Source organism: Quercus lobata, chromosome 10 (genome assembly GCF_001633185.2).
Source record: "Quercus lobata isolate SW786 chromosome 10, ValleyOak3.0 Primary Assembly, whole genome shotgun sequence".
NCBI classification, from domain to species: Eukaryota; Viridiplantae; Streptophyta; class Magnoliopsida; order Fagales; family Fagaceae; genus Quercus; species Quercus lobata.
Genome location: NC_044913.1, coordinates 46,929,044 through 46,954,886, shown reverse-complemented (window position 1 = coordinate 46,954,886; position 25,843 = coordinate 46,929,044). Strand labels below are relative to the sequence as shown.

The window sequence follows — 25,843 nt, the reverse complement described above, 5'->3', positions numbered from 1 at the left end:
TCTTGTAAACATACTTTTTCGCACATTTGGCTTATTTGAAAGTGACAAGCAATGAATCACAACTTGCTGTGTTAGATTTGACGTGAAGAAAAATCGAGACACATGGTCTTGTACATAACTTCGGTATGTCTCAACTAAGTGAACAAGCAAGAGTGAGAATTATTTTAAGAAATTTAAAATCGGGACACATGGTCTTGTACAAACTATTCTCAGTCTCTTTCTCTCACTTTATATATATAACATTTAAAAAAATTAAAATTAAAAATTCAGATGATTCTGTGTATTGATACTCTCTCTATTGTTCTTTGATGCCCAAATTCAAAAGTTTTGAAAATTTGATTTGAGTGCTATTCGATTGCTGCTTGTCTCCACCTAAAAAATTCATTAAAAGAATATTGGGCATACTATAGAAAATCATGCTGAGCAACTGAGATTGAATAGGGGTTTCACTACACAATTGATTGATGGGACACATTTTTACTATGATAGGACCATTTTTTGCCCCTCTTATTTCACTGCACAAGCCATTGATGGGAGTGGGACACGTTTATTTATTTCAATGCAGAAGTAGGGGTTGCAAAATCTGATACGACCCGCGAACCCGACTACTAACCTGTTTATAAACAGGTCATGGGAAGAGGTTAAATGGGTTTGGGTGATATTCGGGTTGACACAGCTAACCCGTTTAAGAAATAGGTTGGGTTTGTGATCAGCATGCGAACCTGTCTGATATGTTCGACCCGTTTAGCCTATAAAGTTATTAGTTATTTTGATATTATTATTTAATTTATGGTTGTTTTTATATGTTTATTACTATATTTATAGTTCTAATTGTATTTTAATTTTATATACGTGGGAATTTATAAAATTTATATTGGTTAAGTTTGACCTATTAATTAAATAGATTATAAAATGGGTTGTTTGTATTGACTTTTACATAACTTGTTAATTAAATGAGTTAAATGTGTTGGGTCGGGTCGGTTGACTTGTTTAATAAACAGGTCGTGTTCGGGTTAAAGTTTGTTGACACGTTTAGTAAACATGTTGGGTTCGGGTCAACCTACATAGCCAAATACTCATGACTCGACACGACACGAACCCTACCCGTGAACACAAATTGCCACCCTTGCACAAGCCGGCCCTGGTTTTTAGTCATAGAACAAGCTGGGAAAATATTAATACAAAATATTGATACAAAATTTTGCTCCTCTCTTAATTGGACCCCTTTCTGCAATGGTAGGACACGTTTTTTGCTTTTATACTTAGCCATAGGAGTACACACTAGACATCTCACATCTGCACTGCACAAGCACATCGCACAATAGCACAAGTTGCATTACACAGTTACGCACTGCGCAGCGCAGCCCATAGTTATAAGACAACACGTTTTGCTCACTTTATCAACTATTATAAATTATTACATCAATTAATAATTTGATGTGTATCATATCGACTCATTTGTATTATAATGACACTAATTTATTGAACTATGTAATAAATTAATTTTTATTTGCGCAGTTTAGACTTTAAAGAGTCATGGCTTTAGAAAAATTGCAATAACTAGGTTCTATTATTCTATACTTTAAATTTTATTTTTAGTTAAATTAACATTTTTAATTATAAATTGTGTTTTATTTATCTATAAATATTTTCTCATTATAAATGTCTACTAGAAAATATTTATCCGGATATGAAAAACTTCAAAAAAAGAGAAAAGTTGAAAAACAAATTGAATTTCAATTTGTTGAAGAATCTTTTAGAATTAATTATTTTGTACATATAGCAAATCAAGCTATTTCATCCATTGAAAGTAGGTTTGAACAATTTCAAATATATGAGGATATTTTTGGTTTTTTATTTAATTTTGAAAACTAAAAGCACTAGATAATAATAGTTTGAAAAAATATTGTCTTAATATCGAAACTTTTCTCAAACATGATATTTATTATGATATTTGTAGGGGCAAAGGCCCAAGATCATACAAGGAGCCTTGGGTCCCGTATGAAAATTTGACCACGACCGAGGAGAAGGCATGGGTGCCAAAAGGGCTCCCGGCCCAATTCTTATGGGCATGAAGACGTTTAAAAGGCGGTCTGAGGAGAAATGTCTCCTCGAACGTACCAAATATGGCTCAAACATGCACTCTACCTGCTAGGATCCACCCCTATGAGCATTAGTAACAAGGATGACTCCTACAAGCCCATAAGAAGGAAGAAAGCGTAGTATGCCAAGGGAGAGGCTGCAGCTGCCACATTAAATGCATGGCAACTACTTTTCTGGCCGCATTAATATGGAGAGGACTTGTGAACAGTGTTTCCTTGTCTACCACAACTCATAGAAAGAAAGGGGGGATGTCTGATGGGACAGGCACTCAAGTGAAGGTCCAAATGATCAACAAATGTAAGGCCCTGACGACTTCAAGAGGACTATATAAGAGAAGAGAGTCCCCATGAAGAAAAGGAGGAAGAAAAAAAAGAAAAGGGGGAACTTAGAACAGAAGAACTATGTAAGAACCATAGCCTTTGAACAGGGACTGATATACGTCCTCCACGTCTCCCCGGATTGAACATCTAATTAGGGATGGCAATTTATATCCGACCCGCGGATACCCAGTTCAACTCGACCCTAATGGGCCGGATTTTACCCAGTCCAATAAATTATAGGGTCGAGTATGGGTTTTTTTAAAAAAAAACCCGAAGGAAGTCCGGATTTTGGCAAAAACCCGGCCCGAACCTGACCCGTTTATATATATAAGTTAAAAATACTAAAATACCCCCGTATATATGTAAGTTAAAAAACCCTAATCCTATATTCCTATTTCACACAATCACTCTGAGCCGCCTGCCTACTCTTTTTCTCCTCTCCCACTCTCACTTGGTCAGCCCCTCTTTATCACACCCAACCTTCGATCTGTCACCGTCAGCCTGATTAGCCTGAAGCCCTTCACCACCGGCCGTCACTTGCACCTCCAGCCGCCTCGGTTCCTCCATTTGTCTCCACCAGACCACCGCGTTCTCTATCCTTTTTTTTTTTTTTTTCTAGGTTCATTTCGTCTCAATCATGTGAGTTGTTTGTGATTGTGTTAGGATTTGTGTTTGTGTTTGTGATTTTGAAAGGGAAAACATAAATCTGAAATTTTTGTGTTTGTGTTTGTGATTTTAAATGGGAAAAATCATAAATCTGAATTTGTGTTTGTATTTGTGATTTTGAATGGGAAAATTTGAAATTTGAAATTTTTGGGTTTGTGTTTGTATCAGGATTTGTGTTTGTTTTTGTGATTTTGAAAGAGAAAATCATAAATCTTTGGTCATTGTTCATCCATGATTTCCTGGTGGTTCTTTTTATTTTTCAATTTTCATCCTTTGATTTCTTTGATTTTCTCTACCTAAGTATACTCCTGCTAGTATATTAAAAAAAAAATTATGTTTGCCCAAAATCAAGGCTTGAATCTGTGCAAATACATTCTCGAAAAATTTGGGCAAACATTTTTTATTTAACTTTTGGGCCACGGTATGGGCTTCAGGCTAAATTTTTTTTTCTTTTTTGGGATTGGGCCATGGTTTGGGCCCAAATCGTGGCATGGCTACGGGGCCCATAGGTACCAGATGGGTCGGGTTTGGTGTTAAGAAAAAAATCCATTTAATAAACAGGCCAGGTCTGGGTTTTTAGGACAGACCCACAGGTCGGGTCCGGGTATGAAAAAACCCAGCTCAAACCCGACCCGTTGCTATTCCTACATCTAATGGACATGAAGGGGATTTCCTTACTTTCAATTGTTGCAAGGCCCAATTTTAGCTAGTATACACTTCGTTAAGGACTAGTTCTGTAACCCACTCTCTATAAATTCATTGTTTGAATCTCGAACGAAAAAGAGATCAAGACAAGGGACGAAAGGGTAGCGTAAATACCTCTCACACGAGCAGAAGTCGCTTGAAAGGGAAAGGTCACGCATCCCAAAAGCAGAACGATAATAGGGCTATACAGCAAGAAATCGACAACTTGAAGAAGAAGTTGCGCCGAGCGCAACGAAGGCGTCCTTCTTCCAGTCCGGACACCAACGATGATGAGGACAATGAGTACAGGCGAAGATCGAGAAGTCCGCCAAGTAAAACCTTCTCTTATAAGGAAGAGCAATCTTGCCAACGCAGCCACAAAAGTCTGTCTTACAAGGGCCTAGCAAACGACGCCATGAGTAGGGCCCTTGACCACATCTCTCAGTCACCCTTCACGTGCAAGATAGAAGGGGCAAAGCTTCCTCGGCGGTTCCACCAACCCACTTTCACCATCTATAATGGTCGGACGGATCCCGTAGAGCACATAAGCCAGTTTAACCAGAGGATGGCTGTCCAATCCAGAGACAAGGCGTTGATGTGCAAAGTGTTTCCGTCCAGTTTGGGACCCATGGCGATGAGATGGTTTGACAGTCTCAAGCCAAACTCCATAAATTCTTTTAAGCAACTAACACAAGCTTTCGGTTCTCACTTCATAACGAGCAACAGGGTTCCTCGGCCCTTAGATTCCCTCCTATCCTTGTCCATGCGAGAAGGAGTGACCCTGAAAACCTACTCGGATAAGAATTGGGAGATGTACAACGAGATAGAGGGAAACTACGATGACGTCGCTATCAGCACATTTAAGAGAGGCCTACCGATGGAGCACCGTTTAAGGAAGTCCCCGACTGGGAAACTAGTCACTAGCGTGCGCCAACTCATGAATCGAATCTATAAGTACAAGAGAGTCGAAGAAGACCAATAGACGGGGAAGGGCAAAGTGAAGTTTGTCCCTCAGGAAAGGAGGGACTTCAGGTCAGACCGATTTAACAGCAGTAGCCAGCCGAGAAGGGAATACTTAGAGCAGTGAAGATCCACCGGGGCACAGGCAGTCCATGCTGTGCTCCAAGAACCACTACATAGGATCTTAGAGAAAGTCAAGAACGAATCATTCTTTCAATGGCCAAGTAAAATGGCAGGCAACCCTGCAAAACGTAACCAGAACTTGTATTCCAAATACCACTAAGAACCAGGCCACACCACCAACGACTACAGAAACCTGAAAAACCAGTTGGACCGGTTGGTCCGAGAGGGAAAGCTGAGGCACCTTTTGCATCATCTCGTTGGACGACAAGAGTAGACAAGTATCGAGGCAAGGAAAGGCACCCTGAGACCGCCTATTGGCATGATAAATGTCATTCTTACTGCTCCAGGAAGAACTGGCTCCCATCCTATGAGAGTGATTTCAGTGGCCCGACTCCCCCCTAGAACTAACGACCGGGAGTCTAAGAGGGCTAAAGGGATGGCATCGCCCATACTTGGATTCTCGGATGAGGATAAAGTTGGAACCATCCAGCCCCACGACGATGCTCTAGTCGTCACACTCAGGATTGGGGGATATGACGTGAAGAGAGTGCTAGTTGACCAGGGCAGCGCCGTGGAGGTAATGTACCCCGACTTGTACAAGGGGTTGAAGCTGAGATCAGAAGACTTGACAACATACGACTCCCTTTTGGTGAGTTTAAAAGGAAAAATTGTTACTCCGAAAGGCTAGATTAGGCTGCCCATCCAAACAAGCTCGGACATAGTGGAGGTGGACTTCATAGTGGTGGACGCATATTTGCCTTATACCGCCATTGTAGCCAGACCGTGGCTTCATGCCCTAGGAGCGGTATCATCAACCTTACACAAAAAGGTGAAGTACCCATCGGAGGGTCGGGTCAATAGGGGACCAAGCTATGGCCCGACAATGCATGGTGTCCGCTATCTCGCAACGACCAAGTGTCGAGCCCTCCACCTCTGCCGAGAAGGATTTATAGCAATTAACTACCCCAACCCTGGCCCCGGGAAGTGGGTAACCCGCCAAAGAGGCAATTTGCGAGGATTTGGAAAGAGTTCTTGTGAGCTCTAATTTGGAAAGTTTTTTCCAGGTCGGCTCAGAACTGCGGCCCGAAGAGAAGGAAAAGCTGATTGATTTTCTCAGGGAGAATGTGGACATGTTTGCATGGGACCCCTACGAGGCTCCAGGGGTCGATCTGAATTTCATCTGCCCCCATCTTAATATTAATCCGACCGCGATTCCCAAGAAACAACCTTCTCGGCGACCGTCGAAAGAACATGTAGATGCGGTAAGGGAGGAGGTGATGAAAGTAAAGAAAGTATGGGCTATCAAAGAATTTTTTTACCTCGAATGGCTAGCCAATACAGCTGTGGTGAAAAAGAAGAGTGGGAAATGGCAAATCTGCATGGACTTCACAGACCTGAATAAGGCCTGCCTGAAGGATCCTTTCCCTATGCCTCGGATAGATTGATTGGTGGATTTGACCGTGGGACACCCTCGAATAAGCTTCTTAGACACCTTTCAAGGATACCACCAAATACCCTCAGCTGCCAACGACCAAGAAAAAATGGCTTTTATCACCCCCGTCGGAAACTACCACTATAAGGTAATGCCATTTGGATTAAAGAACGCCGGGTCAACCTACCAAAGAATGATGACCAGGATGTTTGAACTATAAATGGGCAAGAGCGTCGAAGTCTATATAGACGACATGATGGTGAAGAGCAGGATGGTGTCTGATCATGTGAGAGACCTCTACGATATCTTTGAAATTCTAAGAAAATACAGGCTATGCCTGAAGGCGTCCAAATGTTCGTTCGGAGTTGGATCAGGGAAATTCTTGGGTTATATCGTCACCCATAGAGGTATCGAAGTCAACCCCAACTAGATTAGAGCTATTAACAACATACAGCCTCCTCAGAACCTCAAAGAAGTCCAATGGCTCTCTGGCATGATCGCTGCCTTGAACCGTTTTATCTCTCGCTTGGCAAACAGGTGTAGACCTTTCTTCCTCTTATTAAACAAGTGGAAAGGGTTCGAGTGGACTGAAGAATGCGCCTTAGCCTTCTAGAAGCTTAAGGAGTATCTGTCTCAACCACCAATCATGTCCAATCTTGAAACCGACGAGGTTTTGTTCGCCTACATTACTATTGCCCCTCACGCAGTAAGCCTAGTGCTGATCAGGGAGGATGATGGCATACAACGGCCCGTCTATTATGTGAGCAAGTCGTTGCATGAAGCAGAGATCTGTTACCTCCCCCTAGAAAAAGCCGTCCTGGCAATCATATAAGCCACGCGAAAGCTCCTCTACTATTTCCAAGCACACACCATTGTTGGATTAACCTAACTCCCGCTCAAATCAATACTCAGGAGTGCCGATTACACAGGGAGAATAGCTAAGTAAGGGACCATTCTTGGCACCTTCGACATGAGATACATGCCCCGCACCGCTGTAAAGGGCTAAGTCCTCACAAATCTGGTAGTTGAGTTTGCCAAGCCCTCACTAGAAGAAGAGAGAGAGACACTAAGCACAGACGAAAAACTGGTTGGCACAGTCTCTCAGCAAGAGCCCATTTATTGGAAAACATACGTTGACGGCACGGCCAATCAAAGAAGCTCTAGGGTAGGGCTCGTCCTGATCTCTCCTGAGGGGATTACCATCGAAAAATTGCTAAGACTGGGTCTCCCGGCCACGAATAATGAGGCAGAATATGGAGCACTATTGGAAGGAATGTCTATGGTCGAGAAACTGGGCAGGAAATCTGTAAACATGTTCTCAGACTCAAGACTTGTTGTAGGATAAGTAAATGGGGAGTTAGAGGCATGGGATGAAAGAATGCAAGGATACCTAGTCCAAGCCAAGCGCTTGTGGGCATGTTTTAACTTTTTTAGCCTAATACACGTGTCCAGGAGTGGAAACACCCATGCTGATTCTCTTGCCACACTAGCCACCTCCTCGGCACAATGCCTACCTCGAGTTATACTCATGGAAGATCTCCACAGGCCCTCGATGGTAAGAACCGGGTCGATGTGTGTTCACAGTGTCAAGCCAGGGCCTAGCTGAATGGACCCTATAATACTGTTTTTGAAGGAGGGTGTCTTACCCGAAGAGAAGAGCGAGGCCGAAAAGGTTAGAAGAAAGGCTACTCAATTCTGGTTGTCCGAAGATTTGAAACTGTATAAGCGCTAATCTTCAAGGCCGTACTTGCTATTCGTACACCCAGATGCCACGGAGCTTATCCTGGAGGAGTTGTACGAAGGGATTTATGGGAGCCACACGGGGGGTAGATCCTTATCCCATAGGGCCATAACCCAAGGTTATTGGTGGCCGAGTATGCAGAAAGAGGCGCACGAATACGTGAAGAAATGCAACTAATGTCAGAGGTTCGCCCCAACATACATCAACTAGGTGGGACCCTCAACCCGTTGTCTAGCCCTTGGCCATTTGCTCAGTGGGGCCTGGATATCCTAGGACCTTTCCCTAAAGAAGTGGGGAACAACAGGTTCCTTCTCGTTGGCACGGATTATTTCACAAAATGGGACGAAGCTGAGCCCCTAGAAAACATAAAAGACGTAGATGCTAAGAAATTTATTTAGAAGAACATTGTCACAAGGTTCGGAGTCCCTCACCCCCTAATCATGGACAACTGTCTCCAGTTTGATAGTAAATCTTTCAGAAGGCATCGCAGCGAGCTAGGAATCATGAACAAATACTCCACCCCAGCTTATCCCCAGGGGAATGGGCAGGCCAAAGCCATCAACAAAGTCATAGTAAATGGGCTACAGAAGAGGTTAGATGACGCGAAAGAAAGAGAGGAATTGCCCTATGTCCTGTGGACGTACCGCACCACGCCACGCAGGTTCACAAGGGAGACCCCCTTTTCAATGACCTATGGAGCTGAGGCCGTCATTCCTCTAGAGACAAATTTTCCAACACTAAAGACCAGCACATTCTACCTTAATGCTAACAACGAGTTGCAAGAAAAAAGCTTAGACCTCATCAAGGAAAGAAGGGAGAGAGTAATGGTCAAACTCGCCTACTACCAGCACAAGCTCAAGCAAGGTTATGATGCCAAGGTGAAGGTAAGACCCCTAGCACCTGGGGACCTGGTATTGAAGAAAGTTCCTCTACTTTCAACTTAGGTGAGATCATAAATGAACCTAAGATAGTCAGAAAAATTCATTGTGCTCTCTCTAAAAGCATCCGACCTAAGATAGGTGACTGACATAAATGCCATGAAAGTAACAAAACTTTTTCTTATCTTGTTTGGATTGCTTTTTGATGTTGTGGGTTTTGTTATGGAGGTTATTTTATTAAGTTTGTTTGGACATTAAACACCCATTTGGATTGCGCATTTTGCGCATCTTCGTTCAGCATTTTGGGTTTTTTTTTTTTTTAATTTTATTTTAATGTATAAACAGTAAAATCATAATAATTTATTGTGCAGAGACAAAAATTACTGTTCAGGCACTTTGGTAGCACTGTTCATGCACGGTAGCAGCACTATTAATGCATTTAAAAATGGGTCTCACGGTACTATTCACATATTTAAAAATTATTTTGCTATAGTGTTTTCTGTTTTCAGTTTTCAGTTTTTTGTTTTCAGTTTTCAGTTTCAGAAAAAATAAGTTCAATCCAAACGGATCCTAAGAGTTATTTTCTAAATTTTTGAACACGTTTTTTTTTTTTTTTTTTTTTTTTTTTTTTTTTGTCTTTTATGTTTTGAAAGCAAATACACAGCTTTTAGGAACGATCTAAACTATGGATTACACATGAACATTTTCGTTTTTTGTTTCTTTCGAGGGAATTTTTTTCAATAATTCTAAACATAGCGAATCTTCGTATGGACCAAGAGTTTGTCCATAGACTGTTTGTTTGTCTTCTTACAATTATGTGATGGTGCAAATGACGAAAGTGTGATTGTATGAACATGGTGTTAAGGTAATCATCATGAAGAAGTACGAAGTTTAGAGCTATTGTTGAAATTTTGATGCACTTGTCAGGCACGTTTTAAACCAATTTTTTCTATCCCGCATGCAAATTGGGTGCATAGGATAGGGATAGCCACTTTACTTGGATAAGTTCTCATAGTCTAATTGCAATGAAAAAAAAAAGAAGATTATTTTTAGTACACATACTTTTTCTCGCATTGGATTTACTTGAAATTGACAAGTAATGAATAGTCTACCATGTGGGATTTGATGTAAAGAAAATTCAAGATGCATGTTCTTGTACAGAGCTTCAGTATGTTCAAGTGAACAGGCACGAGTGAGAAAATTATGAAGAAAAGATGTACAATATAATGCTAACAACAATAATAAGATTGATTGAAAGGTGACAAAATGAAGTCAACAATTGAGTGGTGATATAGTAGTACATTGATAAAGACTCGCAAAGATATTAGTTGAATGTAGACTATATAGAAAATGGTATAAATATGGAGTCCTAAAAAATTTCAAGACTTAAAACTTTCATATGTTTTTGCTGTAAAAGGTTTAAAACTCTCATTATATATATATATATATATATATATATATGTTAAGGACATTTTATGTAATTGGCTAATCATTTGACAAAATGCACTTTACTGATAATTGGATAAATTTGGGATAAGTTTAGTACTCCAAAAAATAAGAATTCAAGTCAAGTGTTAAAGCCATGAAGATTGAACCAAGAAACAAGTGAAGAAAAACTGTTTATTAAAGCTCAACAAATACCTCAACAGAAACAATATCTATCAAGATTTAAAAACAAAACTCGACAAAAGTTTAGCAGAAGCTGAATCTATCGAGATCTACGAAGTCAGAATTTCCAAATCTGGTTTTTGGCCCTAACTGACATGTATGTGTAGGGTTTCTTTTTTCACAACCCTAGGCATATATAAGGCCTATTTTGAAGGTCATTATAGATGGAGAACACATGCATAAAGTAACCTAATGCCTTATTTTCTCTGCAAGAAGTTACTACACCTTTTGTGCCTTAGTGTTTTGTAACCAAGTACTTCTTGATCTTCATTGTTGATGAAGTGAAGAACTTTGCAGTCAACAACATCTTCAAGTTTCTGGAGTTAGTTATGTACTGGGATTCATGCAAAAGGGTGGCGTTCATATATTGAAGAGTTCAAAGGTTCTGAAGTGATAGAAGGTTTCTACTGTAAGTTCATCTATGAGGATTATAGAGTCTAGGGACAAAGGTTTTGTACTAGATCTGAAACTTCTCTTTACTATAGTGAATTGCTTTTCGGGAAGGTTTCTCCCCAGGTTTTTTGCTGTGAAACTAGTTTGTTTCATTGATTTTCCTGGGTCTTGATATTGATGTTTGTTTGTTTTAACAAGACTTATTCATAATAAATCTAATTAACAACTTGAATTTAAAATTTGTTAATTCTATCAACCAGAGTCTAAATTTACCAACAATATATATATAGGCGCAAATGATAAAAGTGTGATTGTTTGAACATGGTGTTAACAAGAAGGTAATCATCATAATGAAGTATGAAATTTAGAGCTATTGTTGAAATATTGATGCACCTATCAAGCACGTTTTAAACCAATTTTTTCTATCCCGTGCACAAATTGGGTGCATAGGATAGGGATTGCTATTTTACTTGGACAAGTTCTCAGAGTCTAATTTCAAAGGAAGGAAAAAAAAAAATTCTAGTAAACATACTTTTCCGCACATTAGGCTTATGTGAAAGTGACAAGTAATGAATCAAAACCTGTTGTGTCAGATTTGACGTGAAGAAAAATCAAGACACATGGTCTTGTACATAACTTTTGTATTTCTCAACTAAGTGAACGGGCAAGAGTGAGAATTATTTTAAGAAATTTAAAATCGGGACACATGGTCTTGTATAAACTATTCTCCGTCTGTTTCTCTCACTTTATATTCATAACATTTTAAAGAAACTTAAAAATTCAAATGATTGTGTGTATTGACACTTTCTCTATCGTTCTTTGAGGCCCAAATTTAAAAGTTTTGAAAATTTGATTTGAGTGCTATTCTATTGCTGCTTGTCTCCACCTAAAAAAATCCATTAAAATAATATTGGGCATACTATAGAAAATCATGCTGAGCAACTGAGATTGAATAGTTTGGAAGTTTTGTTTATGTGTTTTGGTGGTTTTATTTTAATTATTTTTTCTTGGAAACATAAATTAGTTTTAAAGTTAGAAGAAAATTAGACATGTAATTCGCTAATAATTCTGATTTTTATTTGACTTGTAGATGATGGTAAAATTGGTTGTAATACTTGATGATGCACGAAAAACAGTAGGCTGAAATACTTCGGGGTATGGTAATGGTTGTGAATCCTGAAAAGAAAGAAAGAATTATCAAAGGTGACTGGTGTGATTCGGCCAAAGACCTTCCAATGATTAAGTTAGTTTTCTCTTTTGGACACATGGAAAGAAAATAGTGAATGGTCTAGACTTACATTGGATGAATGGGATTTACTCCTTTTATAGAGAGTTAGACATGGGACTACTTGTTTGGATCCATCACCATCATGGGTAATGTTGGCATTTGATAAAGAAAATGGGCTATATGGAGCGTTGTACTTGGAATTTCTTCCACGTATTATGCAATGTGTTGAATTTTGCCTATGTGAATCTAATGGAGGATTTTCTACAAAACTCACCAAGTATATTTTTGTCATCCATGCACTAGTTGTCCGTAGATAATGTCATCTATGGAGAACTCCCTTCACTATATAACTCAATCATCAATGAACGAGTGTTTTTGTATGCTCTCATTCTTGGATGAGTTGATATAAGTTTGGCTACATTTTGGACGACGACACAAAGACAAGTAATACTTGTGTTTATCTCTATCAATACTTTTTTATTAATGAATTTTCAAAACTAGGTTTTGCAATAAAATAGAAAATGATTTTTAAAATTTAGTACATAAGTAAGCATTGATGATTATTGGGATTTGAAACACGTCGACTTTCATTTTAAAAGAAGATTAAGTTGAAATGTATTAAGAATGATTATTTTATATAATTTATTTTGTTTATATTATGTTAATGGAAATGTTAGCTTGAATTTTCATATGTTAATCTAGTTTCTAATTTTATTATAAATCTTATTCTTGAATTGTGGAAAAAAAAATGTTAATTGGTATTTTGACCAAAGATGAAATTATGGTTTCGTCTTTGTGCACAATCCAATTGTTGCTAATATTTTCCCAAAATTAAACACGGAATCTACTCTATTGATAGCCTCTTATTTGTACAGGGCACATGGATTCCAACATTTAATCACAACGTCTACTCTGTTGGAAACTTATTATTTGTAGGATGCTCAAAGTCTATTTTAATTGAGAGTAATTCTTAGATACTCTCAAAAGACGAAAAATAATGTTTTGTCCTCTCACATTCGTGGTAAGATCTACTAATTAAATGTATGGTGCGGTCTACCATGAATGTGGGAAGAGGGAATACCATTTTTCCATGTTTCGAGAGTATTTAAAAATTTTCCTTTGATGGAGGTCAATTATTTGTACATAATTAATATTTTGAAAATCTATTTGTTAGATTACATATTCTTTTTATTTTTAATATTTATACCAAATTCCAACTCATATATTTTATGTAAGAAATATGTATATATTGTCAATAAAAAAATTACTAAAATGGCATTTAAATCCAACTTTTAATTGTTTCTATTTTATAACTAATTACGTAAAATTGATTTTAGAACAGAATCTATGTTTTCAACAGAATTCTATTGCACCACGACACGTTACCAGCTGAATATGTAGTCAAGCTCCAAAAAACTCTCAACACTTAGATTGTGTATGGGTTGTGTTTAGATGATATCTCCTCTCAAGGTATGTCAACGAGAGAAGGAATGAGTAGTGACTACAAAAGAATTCTCTATTAAGTAAGAGTAACTCTCTATCAAAAGTGGGTGTTTCTGATCTGTGAAACCCTCAATCTCTACGTTAAAATTCATGGAAAAGAGATGTATTTATTGAGGAGGAAAAAGATGCACAACTGGCCTAGAAACATTAGCTATGAGTATAACATGTGGTCACACGCTGGTTGAACTACTTGAGGTTATTGGGGAGTCACTACCGTTGTAACTGACTTTTGAAATTCTTCACTTGCTCCTCACATGTCCACTTGAGGGTGCTGCAGTTCCAGGCTTCTCGTGCTTCGGTCCCAAGTTTCACTGAATGTGAAATTCTTCACCAACTCTAGACTAAACTTATATACACTAAATCCCACAAAAATACAAGGAGATTATTGCATAAAATACAAGCAAATTGACACGGAATAGAGCCAACAAAAACAACATAGAAAAAATCACAACTTAATAAATACAGCATGCTTGCACAGTGAATCAAAAAGTCACAATATTGTAAAAACTCATTGGATCGTGTTGAATTTTGGACAATCTCATAAGGTATATTTTTCCCTTTGAAATGATAGTTTATGGTCCAAAATCAAAGTAAAAATGAATGAGATATCACAAAAATACTAAAACCCTAATAAATTATTCATTATATTTTTCAAGAAGACGGGCCGTTTTTTACCCAAATTTGCACAATAAACTGAACCGATTGGGCAAGAACAAGGACAAGCTGGCTAGACCTTCTTGAAGAACAAGTTCTTAGCTATTTGTCACCAAAAGGACTCGACGATATTAGCTTCGGATTGAAATGTATGAATTTTTCAAGAACAGACATTCAAAATTTCTTAGTTTTGGATTACCATCCTTCTGAGCACAATATCTCGATGACCATTGGAAACTAGACAACCGGAGCTATTCGTGAATATTTAAAAAAAAAAAAAGAAAAAAAAAAAAAAAAAAAAAAAAAAAAAGAAAAAAAAAAAAAAAAAAAAAAAAAAAAAAAAAAAAAGAGAGAACTTGGAAAGGCCTCCAAACATCAGCGTGAAGATTGGGCCAGAAATCAAAAAGTGGCAAAAAAAAAATTGATGATGTGACAGATGAGAGGGTAGGCTTGCATTGGTGTAGCATTGTTGTATCAGGATACACCAATGCTAGCCGCCTCTTTCAAGGATGGCTAGCACTAGTGTATCTTGATACACTAATGCTAGCCCCCTATTCCTCATATTCTCCTATAAATACACCCCCTCCCCCACACTCCCCATTTTTGGAAAATTCATGTAGAAATTTTTGTAGAAAATCATGCAAAAATTGCGAAAAAAAAAAGTGTGAGGAAAATAGGAAAAAAAATAGAGGACAGTTAGAGAGAGAGAGAGAGAGAGAGAGATCCAAAAAAGAGAAAAAAAATTTCAAATAAAAACCTTTTTTTTTTAAGGGGGAATGTGAAACTTTTCAAAAAAAAAAAAATTTTTTGTAAAAACCCCTTTTTTTTTTTTTAATAAAACTGTTTTAAAAAACCACCCTTTACTGTTTTTGTTTGGCCCTCAAAAAATTGTTTTCCTAAAAATCTGATTTCCAAAGAACCTGTTTTTCAAAACTGTTTTATAAAATCTGTTTTCAAAATATAAAAAAAAAAATGTTTTATAAAATCTGTTTACAAAATATAAAAATATGTTTTCAAATCTACTTTTCTAAAACTGTTTTGAAAATATGCTTTTTTATAAAACTATTTTTTTACAAAACTGCTCTTTATGAATTTTTTTTTTGTAAAAAAAAATTTCACACAATTGTTTTTTTTTTTTTATAAAACTGTTTTTCTTTATATATTCTACTACTCATGAGGTTTAATCTCTTCGGCTTTCCTTCTTTACTTTCGTAGCTTCATCTCTATAGTTTGTTAATGGATCACAACCATCAAAATGAATATTGTTAGGCTCTAAGACTTTAGGAACTAAATGTATTAGAACTTCACTTTGTATATGTTGACAGACCATGATCAAAACAATGAGTCTAGGTTTAGGCTTGCTCAAAGTTTATTTGTTATAGTTTGAATCAAGCTAAATGCAAAAACTTATTGTGCAAAATTGCAAAGCTCGATCGATCAAAAGTAAGGCTGGATCGATCGAGAATCGTATATGCAGAATTTGAATTAAGCCCAAACAGCAGTTCAAGCCCATTAAGGATTAGGGTTTCAAATCTACTTCTCCTAATATATAAAAAAAAACGCTAAGCACGTTTTTAAAAGGCTTTTTAGAGAGAGAAGAGTGTGCCTCTTTTATAGATCTCAGGTTTTGTACCCAAAAGCTCGCTAAGGTCTTTGTTGAGTTTTGTGTTGAATTTTTTATGAGATCTAGAGGTGTTTACCTTCATACACACACATACAGCTATCAAGATCAAGATTTGCATCAAGAACTTGATAGTGGTTTCAGTTGCTGCATAAAAATCTTTTAAGAAGATCCAAAACCTTTGAATAGAGTCTCAAAGTCATAAGTAGGAGAACTTGCGGTTGCAGTGGATCAAAGAAAGAAGTAGTCTGTGGATTCAGAGCTGTCACATGGTCATGGTAGTAAGTTTTCTACTCAAGGTAGCAATAGGATGTTAGTGGTCTAAGTTCTATTATAAAAACTTCAATTCTTTCATAGCGGATTTGTTTTACCTTGTGAATGGCTAGATTAAATCCTCTCCAGGTTTTTTACCTGTTAGGTTTTCTTGGATTATCATATCATTGTATTCGTTTTTTGTTTCTTTCGAGGGAATTTTTTTCAATAATTCTAAACATAGCGAATCTTCGTATGGACCAAGAGTTTGTCCATAGACTGTTTGTTTGTCATCTTACAATTATGTGGTGGCGCAAATGATAAAAGTGTGATTGTATGAACATGGTGTTAACAAGAAGGTAATCATCATGAAGAAGTACAAAGTTTAGAGCTATTGTTGAAATTTTGGTGAACTTGTCAGGCACATTTTAAACCAATTTTTTCCATCCCGCATGCAAATTGGGTGCATAGGATTGGAATAGCCACTTTACTTGGACATGCAAGTTCTCAGAGTCTAATTGCATGGAAAATATATATATATATATATATATATATATTTTTTTTTAGTACACATACTTTTTCTCGCATTGGATTTACGTGAAATTGACAAGTAATGAACAGGCTACCATATAGGATTTGATGTAAAGAAAAATCAAGATGCATTGTCTTGTACATAGCTTCAGTATGTTCAAGTGAACAGGCAAGAGTGAGAAAATTATGAAGAAAAGATGTACAATGTAATGCTAACAACAATAATAAGATTGATTGAAAGGTGACAAAATGAAGTCAACAATTGAGTGGTGATATAGTAGTACATTGATAAAGACTCGCAAGAATATTAGTTGAATGTAGACTATATAGAAAATGATATAAATATGGAGTCCTAAAAAATTTCAAGACTTAAAACTTTCATATGTTTTTGCTATAAAAGTGATAGGCCAAAAACGAATTGACCCTTGTGATGAATTAATTGATTAATTAGCCAAGTTTATTAATTAATCAAATTAACATGCAAACGCGTGGTAGCACAAACAAAACACCAATAAACTAAAGTATGCAGTGGAAAATAAATTGATACGGTGATTTGTTTACAAATTAGGAAAACCTACACGGCAAAACCCCACCGGGTGATTTTAAGGTCACCATTCCTGAGAATCCACTATTATAATAACAAACGGTTACAAGTAAAGGAATCCTAGTATCTTATACCAACCTGTAGTTGAACCCTTACCCCAATACCCAATTGGACTTGTTCTGTAGTGACAATCTCTCCTTGTAATGCACGGCTCCAGTATGTGACTAACCAATTGTGCAGATCCTAAGACGCGACTTCAATCACCAACTAAAGGAAGTTGTTCACTGCAAAGTTCTTCAGTTCATCACACGATGAAGATCAAGAAGTTCCTTGGTTACAAAATCCTACGATGCATAAACACAGCAGCTTTTTCACAAGAAAGATGAATTTGGGAAAATCCTGTCTCTGGTCACAATTTGCTTGAACAAACTTTTCTCAACACTTGTGCAACTTATGTCCACCTTTGACGGCCCTTAAAATGATCTTTTTATATGCCTAAGGTTGTGCGAAAAGAAAGCTCAAATATACAATCACAGATTGGATTCAAAATAGAACTGAAACTCTATTTTTCATAAACCTCAACAGATGCCTATCCGTTGAGCTGCTATCGAGCCACGAGCTAGAACAGCTCTTCAAGGCTCGACAGATAACTAGCTGTCGAGCTTTAATGAACAACACTTTCTACACCTGAATCTTAGACAAAATTACATGACTTTAACACTTAAAATTGAAACGAGATTTCTTAAAGTATTAATGACATCCTAGATCTATACAAATACAAATAAAGTACGTTTGTCAAAAGATTAGCCGATTACATAAAATAGTGACATATATTCCTAATAAGTGAATCACATATGTCCTAACAAAAAGGTGTAAAACTCTCATTATATTATATTATATTATATATATATATATATATATATATGTTAAGGACATTTTATGTAATTGGCTAATCTTTTGACAGAATGTACTTTACTGGTAATTGGGTAAATCTAGGATGAGTTTAGTACTTCAAGAAACAAGAGTTCAAGTCAAGTGTTAAAGGTATGAAGCTTAGACCAAGAAACAAGTGAAGAAAAACTGTTCATTAAAGCTCGACAGAAGCTGAATCTATCAAGATCTACAAAATCAGAATTTCCAAATTTGATTTTTTACCATAACTGACATGCTTGTGTAGGGTTTCTTTTCTCACAACCCTACGCATATATAAGGCTTATTTTAAAGGCCATTATAGAAGGAGAACACATGCAAAAAGTGACCTAGTACCTTATTTTCTCTGCAAGAAGTTACTATGTCTCTTGCGCCGTAAGGTTTTATAACCAAGTACTTCTTAATCTATATTGTTGATGAAGTGAAGAACTTTGCAGTCAACAACATCTTCAAGTTGCTAGAGTTAGTCACGTACTGGAATTCATGCAAATGGGTGGCGTTCATATATTGAAAAGTTCAGAAGTTCTGAAGCGATAAAAGGTTTTTGCTATAAGTTCATCTATGAGAATTATAGAGTCTAGGGACAAAGGTTTTGTACTAGACCTGAAACTTCTATTTAGTATAGTGAATTGCTTTTCGAGAAGGTTGCCCCCCAGGTTTTTTACTGTAAAACTAGTTTGTTTCATTGGTTTTCCTGGATCATCATATCTTATCTTATATACTATTCTGCTATGCATGATATTGATGTTTGTTTGTTTTAACAAGACTTATTCATAATAAATCTAATTAACAACTTAAATTTTAAACTTGTTAATTCTATCAACCGGGGTCTAAATTTCCCAGCAATATATATATATATATATATATATAGGCGCAAATGATAAAAGTGTGATTGTTTGAACATGGTGTTAACAAGAAGGTAATCATCATAAAGAAGTACAAAATTTAGAGCTATTGGTGAAATATTGATGCACCTAGGCTGTCAGGCACGTTTTAAACCAATTTTTTCTATCCCGCACACAAATTGGGTGCATAGGATAGGGATAGCCATTTTACTTGGACAATTTCTTAGAGTCTAATTTCACAGGAAGGAAAAAAAAAAACTATATATATATATATATATAATTCTAGTAAACATATTTTTTTGCACATTAGACTTATGTGAAAGTGACAAGCAATGAATCACAACTTGCTGTGCTAGATTTGACGTGAAGAAAAATCGAGACGCATGGTCTTGTACATAACTTCGGTATGTCTCAACTAAGTGAACGGGCAAGCAGACAAAACACAGCCGCGGCTTGACATGGATAAGCCAAATCATGTGTGAATTATTTCTCAAAAATAAAAAATAAAAAAAATGTGTGAATTGGCTAACGACAAAAATATGAAAAGGAAAATAACAGAGAATCATTACAAAAAGATAAAAGAATAATTATTTGGAAGAAGATGTGCGTACAGATCATGCATGATTGTACGTATTCAGGATGTACGTACAGACCATGCATGATTTTCCTTCCCGAAAAATTAGACTGTTAGTATTTTTTTGAGAAACTGACTCTTTGTAATTGATTATTCAAATCCATGCAAAACTTTATGCCTATTTTAATATAACAACTTACTTATATATATATATATATATATATATATCCATTTTTCAAAATTTTCTAGATCAAATTATCTATTTTATACTATCATTTATTAAAATATCAAATTTTCTTAATTTTTTAATTACTTCTCTTTAACTACCATTTACTCACTACTTTTATCCAAAGTTACTATAACAACTAGCAACTAAGAAAACATAGCAGTTGAATTGATGTTGTGTTCGTGGGGTTTGGATTCTGGAGATTTGAGCCCATATTTGAAATGACATTGAATAAATTATTTTAAATTTTTATATTAAGTTCAAATCACTTCATGGACACCATTTTGTAATAGCATTCATATCAAATATATTAAAAAATATAGCATTTAGCATCTTAAAGTATCTATTTTAACACTATAATTTATAATCCACCAACATCAAAGATTTTATCTTTTTTACTATTTCATTAAAATATTATTTATTTATTATTTTTAATTCATTTTTATTCTCCACATCTCTTTCTCTCTCTTTCTATGTCTCTCTCTTCTCCAAGTTAAAACAACCAACCCACCCTTACCACCGTCAACTACCACCCATTCAATGTCACCACCCTCACCACCCTCGAAATGAAAACATTGGAAGTGAACCCATTGTTAAAATTGTATATATTGGTTTTGTTATTATAATTTCGAAGAAGAATCATCTTGTTGAACTAATTTTAGATCCAAATTAATCAAACACACACCACAAGCAAGACTAATAAACTAAAAGCAAAGCAAAAAAATGGTATTTCCCAAAACCCAAATTTTTAAAATAATATTTTAAGTAAAATATAAAGGGCAAGCAAAATATAAAAACTATTTGCTTCATAATCTCCAAAAAAAAAAAAAAAAAAAAAAAAAAAAAAAAAAAAAACAAACAAACAAACAAACAAAAACAAAACAAAACAAAAATCACACCCCACAATCCCGTGCAGCCTCGTGAGCCATAGTTTCACTTGATGATGATATTTCATAAAATAAAATTCAATCATTATCATCTTCATAGTGAATTCTTACAATTTACATTTGCAATAAAAATTACTATGTTGTGTATCAAAATGAATAAAAAACCTCCAATGAAACCAACAAAATCTTCAAAATTGTGAATGATCCAAAGCCTTAAAAGTATTGTTGAGAAACAAACGAAATTACAAAAAATGAAATTAAGAAAATTATACATTATCTCCATAATTATTGGGTCTATTAGTCTATTCTTTTTTTCTTTTTTTTTAGAGCATTGTTTGAGAACTTGATTTTTTTTTTTTTCTTTTGGGTGGGGGGGGGGGGGGAATCCTAATTTTTCAATGAAACCTTTAAAAATTTTCACTAATATATATATACATATATATATATATATTTATATATATATACTAGGAAAAGATATTTTAGATTTTTGAAAGAGCCATGGCCCCCAGGGGGCAATGTATTTCCACCCCTGAATTGAACGATTGTAATATTGTTATAAACAATCAGCTTTTGCAAGAAACACACTTTTTTTTTTTTCATTCAATCATTGCTCCCTTTGCATCAATTTTACTATTTGCCACGTTGAAGTGAAAAATTCTAGACAAGTAATCATTCAAATTATTCAATGTCCAAAAAACTATCAATCATAATACAATGTCTATTGGTAGGATCCTTTAGTTGATTATTTAATTGAGAACATTTTTAGTTCTTAATGAAAGCAATGGTCATTCAAGGGAACCAACCTCGTTAGAAATATGGAATAAAGTGTCAGAAGAGGGAAAGGTATTGTAGAACAACAAAAACTTGACTTGTTTTCTTGATATTTTTAATTTATAGTGCAAGACCTTTTATAAATTTCTTTACTAACAAATAACTAACTGCTTAAAACTACTAACATTATATGTATAAGAAATTTTAAATAATTTAAATTTATATAATATGATATAAATTTCAATGTTATGTGTATTCGTGAAACATAAATGTCAAGGTCTCAAGAGTTTAATTTTGTGTCTTTAAACTTTCAAAAAATTATTATTGATTTGAAATTCTCAATTGATAGATATATTTAGCCATTTCCAATCAAAGTGAAGACAATTCTTGAATTGAAGATTTTTCCAAGTAGATCGAATCAAAGAATTATTCTATTGTAATAGAATTTAATTGTAGAAAATTGTACTAAAATATTCATCTATATAAAAAATACATTTGTGAAACTTTTCAATTGTTTGATTTCCAAACATGAAAATTACTGTTTACAAGTGTAATACACATGGTTTTGAAAACCGGATCTGATCGATTGGTCTGACCAATTTAACTGGGAACCAGTTACCAGTCCGGTCCAGTAAAAACCCTCAAAACTAGTAAAAAACCTGGTTGAACCAGGAACTGAAGGCAAAAACAATTTTTCCTCAGTCTAGTTTTTAAAACCATGGTAATACATGGCTTGAAACATGCCTGACAAATAAAAAATTTCGCATATATTTTTCTTATTTTCACCATAACTTATTATGTGATAAATATTATAACAACAAGATGGCAGGAAAATGCTAATTGGAAACAAAATTTTCTTTAACATGTCTACAAAATTTTTTGAAGATAAAAAACATTAACAATGTTATCCATCAAAGGTTTAAATTTCAAGTTTTTATATTTTCAAATTACATTGAAAATGTGAGTTTATATATTGAATAGCAATAACATACGATTAGCACTTAAAATTTAACCTACATGTTAGGAACGAGTAGATCACACGCGGTAGAATTTTTAAAACAAAAAAATTCAATAAAATAGTGAGAGTTTTACACCTTTTATAACTTAAACCCAACTCATTATATATATATATATATATATATATGCATATATAATATGAGAGTTTCACACCTTTTATAGCAAAAACATATGAAAGTTTTAAGTCTTAAAATTTTTTAGCACTCCATATTTAAACCATTAATACTATATAGTCTACATTCAACTAATATTCTTGCGAGTCTTTTTATGGACTACTATATCACCACTCAATTGTTGACTTCATTTTGTCACCTTTCAATCAATCTTATTATATTGTGCAGCTTGCTTGTTCACTTGAAACATACTGAAGATATGTACCAGACCACGCGTCTTGCTTTTTCTTCACATCAAATGCTACATGGCAGGCTGTTCATTTCTTATCACTTTCACGTGAATCCAATGTGCAGATAAGTATGTGTACTAGAAATATTCTTTTTTTTTTTGTTCCTTCCTGTGGAATTAGACTCTGAGAATTTGTCCAAGTAAAGTAGCTATCCCTATACTATGCACCCAATTTGCGTGCGGGATAGAAAAAATTGATTTAAAACGTGCCTAACAAGTGCATCAAAATTTCAACACTAACTCTAAATTTCGTACTTCTTCTTGTTAACACCATGTTCATACAATCACACTTTTATGATTTGCGCCATCATATAATTGTAAGAAGACAAACAAACAGTCTATGGACAGACTCTTGGTCCATACGTAAATTCGATGTTTAGAATTATTGGAAAAAAAAATCCCTCGAAAGAAACAAAAAACAAAAATGTTCATGTGTAATCCATAGTTTAAATCGTTCCTAAGAGCTATGTGCATTTGCTTTTAAAACATAAAAAGCGAAGACAAAAAAATGTGTCCAAAAATTTAGACAGTAGCTCTTAATGTCCGAAAAAACTCAACAAAACAACCTCCATAACGCAATTCACAACATCAAAAAGCAATCCAAACAAGATTAGGTAAAGTTCTGTTACTTTCATGGCAGTTATGTCAGTCACGTATCTTAGGTCGGATGCTTTTAGAGAGAGCTCAATGAATTTTTCTGACTATCTTAGGTTCATTTATGGTCTCACCTAAGTTGAAAGTAGAGTACACTATGCCATTGAGTTTAGCATCAAACTCATAAAATGTCTCAACTTCAATCATGATTTCGTAAAACATAGAGGTGAGCATCTGAAGTTTTGCAGCTTTTCTAGGTTTCTTTCTTAAAACAAATTATTATTGTTCAATTTTATTTTTCCATTTAAAAATCAATAATGGGCATTCAAATTCAACTTTTCATTATTTTTTTTCTTAAAAATAATTTTAAAATTTATTTTAGCACAATTATTGTTCAAATTTATTTTTCCAATTAAAAAAATTGTGCATAAGGATCAAATTATTAATTATTTAGTTATTGAAAGAATGTGTATAAGAAAATTTTAAATAATTTAAATTTATATAGGGCGTTTATATGTTTATATACTTGAGGTTGGATTGTGTAAATTTATAGATAAGATCATAAAATATCAAATCATCCACTTCGTAGTAACAATAAATAATTTTTTTTAAGACCATAAGATTAGTGAATCCAAATTTTATAAGTTCATTAAAAAAAAAAAATCTATCTAATTAACTCAAAGAATAAAATTTTAATTATGTATTTGTTGTTAATTACTAGTATAGATTTGTGAAGCGGTTAAAAATTTTTGTCATTGTATTTATTATTTATGAGAAAAAAAAGTTAATCGAATAACTTGCGTACAAGCTTAGGTTTGATTGAAAAGAAAATGAAATATGCTTAAACACGTAATCTAACTTAATGATGAGCTCAAACTCAACTCATATTTTAAAATTAAATGAACAAATTTAAAAATTTTGATACTCAACTCAACTTGAGATGTTTAATTAGAAAAATACAAAAGGTCAATATATAAAATCCTTCCAAAAGTAGAGAGGCAACTTATCTTGATATACATTGTTTTTTTTTATAATTCAATAGTTGAGAGATGAAGATTTAAACATTTGATATGTCTATTAGAAACACCAGGAAATGCCAACAAACTCAACTAACAAGACTCTTGTCAACTTAACAAGATATTATTATTTTTTCCGGTGTAGGGGTCTAGTCGTCAAGCACCTTGTCCACCTAGCCATAGCTCTTGGGTTCAAGTAGTGTGGGACACATTAGCACCTAGGCCGTGGGTCAATGAGGGAATCCTATTGTATATCCTACCTGGTAGGATATGATTTACCTCGATGATCATACGTTTATTCAACAACATATATATTTAGAATTAGAACACATGCTCAGATTCTAATTTGGCCGGAAGAAAAATCACACTTTGTTACAAGAACTCTAGCTAGTAGGTTACTATGCGATGGATATTATAACAAAACGATGGTAAGATAATGCTAACAACAATAGTAAGATTGATAGTGAGGTGACAAAATGGTGTCAATGGAGTAGTGGGAGCAGGACTTAAGGAAGCGGTAATACTAATATTGGGATTATTTCACATCCAATGATAATGGGAATGTCATGGAAATGATATACAGTATAGTAGTACATTGATAATTAAGACAAGATGGTAATGATATTATATTTTTTTTTTTTTTTTGATGGAAACGGGGTCTTATTTATAAGTTAAAGAGTTTATACATCAACAACATTTGACCGTTGGGCACAAAGTCTAGGTGCTCCGAGGCCTGCCAAATCCCTAACGTAGTGCACATATACAAAACTGGGACAGGACCCATACACAGACAAAATGTGTTGTTGGTGAGTTCCCCGCTTCGCCAACACATCCACACAAGCATTAGCTTCACGATACACGTGAAGCACCCGAACCTCCCAGCCCCAGTCCATGAGATTCCTACAATCACAAATTAAAGGTAGCATATTAGGAGGATAAGTGACATTGTGATCTATTAACCAATGTACCACAACATTGGAGTCGAGTTCAAGCTGTATGATATTAATTGAATAATATGGTAGTAATGGATTTAGGATGGAGTCATAAAAAATTTCTAGGATTAAAATTACTATTGAAGGGGTACAACTCTCATTATTTATTCTCATTAAAAAAAAAAAAAAAAAAAAAAAAAAAAAAAAAAAAAAAAAAAAAAACCTTTCTGATTGTAGTTGCATATACTTTTATAGTTTTTATTGCAATTATGAAACTATCATCTATAGTCATGCATAATGTCAAAATTCAAAATTAGGCTACACGACAAAATAAAAATGATTTTTTTT

At 34.9% G+C, this 25,843-nt stretch overlaps 1 protein-coding gene across 1 annotated transcript; it reads left to right on the top strand.

Annotated features, from left to right (window-relative positions):
- Window positions 1-4,188: 4,188 nt before the first annotated feature.
- Window positions 4,189-4,755, top strand: LOC115964849. Its single transcript, XM_031084085.1, has one exon. It carries the CDS (start codon window positions 4,189-4,191, stop codon window positions 4,753-4,755), a length of 567 nt encoding a protein of 188 aa, XP_030939945.1.
- The last annotated feature ends 21,088 nt before the right edge of the window (window positions 4,756-25,843 follow it).

What these genes read in the sequence shown, in the direction of transcription:
- LOC115964849 (XM_031084085.1), top strand. Translation starts at nt 4,189, where the DNA reads ATGAGTAGGGCCCTTGACCACATCTCTCAGTCACCCTTCACGTGCAAG.